Raw genomic sequence first — 4,176 nt, 5'->3', positions numbered from 1 at the left:
TTATGGTTCATTTGAAACACACCAAATCTCAGACAATACATCTGAGTGAGAGCAAAGTGAGGTATTCCATAGACTTTAAAAAAATAGTCTGTGAAGAAAAATAGAGTGTGAGTGATATTGTAGTAAGGTGGAAAAAATCAAAAGAGTGTTTTCTTTTTGAGTGTGTAGTGGTCTTTGGAGTATTTATACTCGTGACTACACAATGTAAAATTCCTTACTATAGTGATATCAGCTGCTCCTCTTGGCCGTGATTTTCCCCTTATTCAGAAGGGTTTCCCGTAAAATCTTGGTGTCATTATTGCTGCATTTTATTCTTGCTGATTTAATCATAAGTTAGTGTTCCGCGTTTATCACTAATACCGTGAATATTATTTTTGCGGGTCTATTTTATTCCCAACAAGTGGTATCAGAGCCAAGGTTTTGTCTGAGTATGCTCTGTGGTTGCAGCACAGTCTGAACTTCCACATCAGAAAAGAATTACTTTGGTCTTCGAATAAAATAGTATTTATATTTGTGATAAACGATGGAAGCCAACACTAGTAGAATGGTTACCTTGAGTGGCGTAAATTATGTCATTTGGAAGGGCAAAATGGAAGATTTGCTCTATGTCAAGAATTTTCATCAACCTGTCTTTGCCAATAAAAAGCCTGTTAATAAATCAGATGAAAAGTGAAATTTGTTGCATCGGCAGGTTTGCGGCTTTATTAGACAGTGGGTTGACGATAATGTGTTGAACCATATTTCTGGGGAGACATATGCTCGGACCCTATGGGAGCATCTTGAAAATTTGTATGCTCGGAAAACTAGTAACAACAAGATGTTTCTGATAAAGCAAATGGTGGGTTTAAAATATCACGATGGTTCCGCAATAACAGATCATCTGAATATTTTTCAGGGGATTATGAACCAGTTATCCGCTATGGGCATTAATTTTGATGAAGAAATTCAAGGCTTGTTTTTACTTGGTTTCCTACCAGATTCTTGGGAAATTATTAGAACTTCATTATCAAATTATGCTCCGAATGGTGTGATCTCTATGGATCTTGCCAAGAGCAGTCTTTTAAATGAAAAGATGAGAAGAAAATCTCAAGGTTCCTCCTCATCAGATGTCTTGGTGATTGACACTAGGGGGAAAGGCAAGAATCGTGGTTCTCAAAATAGAGAACATCATAGAAGTAAATCTAGAAGTAGACTTAAAGATATTGAGTGCTATCATTGCGGGAAAAAAGGGCACACAAAGAAGTTCTGCCGGATTTTGAAAAGGGAGAATAGAGATAAGGAGGAAAAGAAAGAAGATGGAAATCGTGTTGCCGCTGTCACTACAGAAGATCTTATTATTGTCCTTGATGCGGATCTAATAAATATTACTTGTTATTATCTTATACTATAAATTAATCTAACCACATATCTTATCCACCATTTATAAATTTAATTGTTATCCATTTTTAAGGATAAAGAATCTTGTTAATACTTTCAAGTTTTTTCAGTGTCCACTTGATTTAAATTTATTTTTCAGATTCGAAATCCAAAACTTCTTCATCCTTGTAGCAATGATGATTTTCAGATGACCGCTTTATTTTTTAACTCAAACAGTGACTCAAACCCGATTTTAGCTCCAAATAATAACACCCAAGGAATTTCAACACGAAATATGCAGCAACTTTGAATTTTAAGCTAGTTATTTCAGTTTTTCAAGAACCCCAACCGTAAATAGTTTTAAGCTTCACAGCCAACCATTCAAACAAGCAAGTGAAACTCGATTTTCAGCTCAATCAAATGGCCCCAATCAACTTGTCAATCAACAATATCCAAAGATTCAAAATACACTATCAATGTAACTAAAGAGACCTTGTTGCCATAGTGTCACAATTCAAACTGACATTTCACGAGTTCAAATGAAAATAATCTTATATTCATTAATATCTAATTGGATCTTTCATGTTTCTCCTATAATAATATCAAAAGATTCTTTTATCATTATTATACACAAGTAATTCGACAAATGCAGTAGATAAAATTAGTTATGTACCATAATCCTTTAAGAAAGTAAATTGGAAGCTTGCATCCTTTCAAAAATATTACTCAAAAGGTTACATACTACACAATTACACTTGATAATTGAGTCTATAGGTACCAGAAGGCATTTTTCTTTCAACCTTCAAGAAGAAAAAAGTGGGAAAAAAAAAAGAAAAACTCAAAGGGAAATTTTGGTTTCAACCAACAAGATTAATTACTCACATAATGGAGCAACCATGAGGATTCTCATCACTAAATGCATCACCAGCTCTGCTACCAAAAGTATTTGAATTTCCCCTATAAAGGCTATAAGCTCGACCATAGTTGTCATAGCCGTGTTTGCGGTAGTTATAATCGGAGGCTGGTGGCTCTCCAGTGTAATAAGTTGACGGACCACCACAGCCTTGTTGATGATAATAATGATCAGTAACAAAATTTGGGTTATTTCTCATCTCAGGATTATGAGGAAATTGCCATATTTCAGCTCTTTTACCAGTTCTCCTTACTGTCTTGAGTATTTTCTTTTGGTCTGCCCATCCTGCTACTGTCACCTTTTGCATGGCCATATCTATTTCTACACTATCAACACCTGAAATTTTCCACAAAAAAGAATCACAAACTTAGATACTTTAATTTAGCCCATACTATTTCGAATTGAATCTCATCATTCTTTTTTTAATTTAACATCGCCCACGATACAAAATATATACCGTAACAGCTCAACCCGCTAGTGATATTGTCCGCTTTGAACCTAGGCCCTCACAGCTTTAAAACGCGTCACTAGAAGGTAAGACCTGTTTACTTATACACTCAGCATCTCTCTTGTGTTTTGTCGATGTGGGACTTTCCTCCTAAGCTAGGGTGTCACATATATATAAGCATAATTCAATCCCAAAAACTAGTTTAAGGATTGTTCAAAGTCATATGAGGAGTCCAATTTTTCTTACCACAACAGACATAAGATTTAACATCCCAGCACGCCCAGTAATGAACAGTGACGGAGGCAGAATTTGCGATAAGGGGGTTTAATATATGAATAAGTAAATACTCGAAGAAGCCCAAGGGGGTTCAACATCTACTATATATACATAAAAATAATTTTAACAATATATAAACAGTGTAATATTCCGCGGAAGGATGTTCGGATGAACCCCCTTAGCCGTATGTAGCTCCGCTACTAAATATCTTGGCACGTGGGTGGACAATATAAGTTGAGGGACCCAATATTAGATAAACAATAAATTGGAAAGAGCCTGACTCTAATACCATGAAAAGAAAATTGATATTGAGCCTAACTTAACCCCAAACATTAGCTCACGTGAGTATTAAAAACCATATAATTAAAAGTTCAATTTTCCTTCCTAAAACTGTGTGAGATTCAACACAGTCGCCTAAAGATAGCCACATCCTAAAAATATTATGGCAAGTTACGTGCTACAAGCCTACAACAACAGGTTAAAATATTTATATTGATATATAATATTATATTATTTATACTGACAGTATATTGTGTAATTAAGTTAAATCATTATTTCTCTAAGAGGTGTATTACCTTTAACTTTCTCGAGAGATTTTCTGACCTTGCTCTCACATCCGGCACAACACATGTGCACTCTCATCTCTGTCATCTGTACTCAAACAAAAGATAATATTTTAAGACATAAAATTGGTTGAAACTATTTCTCTACAAATGAACAATTAGACAGAAAAGACAGAGGAGATGGTAATTACCGTTGTCATCTTCAAGCTCCTAAACCTTAGATTTTTCCCTTTCTTTCGTTAGATACAAATAAAATATAAAGCTGCTGCAATGTACCGTTTAATTAGTTTCCAACCTTGGCTTATAAAGACTTGAAAGCCTATAAATAATTATTTCATTCCTCCTTCCCCGCATTCTCTCCTACATTGAAAATAATATGCGCACCGACTTTTATCTTCCCTTGCCATTGTACGTAGTAACAAAGGATGCAAGTGGGAATATTCTTGTGGACGAAGAAGACGTTAACTGTCGATAAGAAGCTGTCACTTAACATGTAACATAGTTGAATTTAATATGATTGCTTGAGCAATAATAAAGTTAAGAGTCTTGACTTTGATAACATGTGTCATGTAACAATATAGTACTCTAGTAAAATAGGAGTATATATACATTTCTTAAAA

General features: G+C 34.7%; 1 protein-coding gene across 1 annotated transcript; it reads right to left on the bottom strand.

Annotated features, from left to right (window-relative positions):
- Positions 1 to 2,026: 2,026 nt before the first annotated feature.
- On the bottom strand, positions 2,027 to 3,762 carry LOC132620296 (heavy metal-associated isoprenylated plant protein 28-like). The gene is made up of 3 exons (XM_060334967.1): positions 3,748 to 3,762; positions 3,569 to 3,644; positions 2,027 to 2,605 (listed from the first exon to the last, which is right to left on the bottom strand). The coding sequence occupies exons 1-3, from the start codon at positions 3,754 to 3,756 to the stop codon at positions 2,235 to 2,237; spliced, it is 456 nt and encodes a 151-aa protein (XP_060190950.1). The 5' UTR covers positions 3,757 to 3,762; the 3' UTR covers positions 2,027 to 2,234.
- Between the last annotated feature and the right edge of the window lie 414 nt (positions 3,763 to 4,176).

The sequence above is a fragment of the Lycium barbarum genome, chromosome 11 (assembly GCF_019175385.1).
Source record: "Lycium barbarum isolate Lr01 chromosome 11, ASM1917538v2, whole genome shotgun sequence".
Taxonomy (NCBI): Eukaryota; Viridiplantae; Streptophyta; class Magnoliopsida; order Solanales; family Solanaceae; genus Lycium; species Lycium barbarum.
Note: the sequence above shows the minus strand (reverse complement) of the source record. Positions and strands in the feature narration are given on the sequence as shown.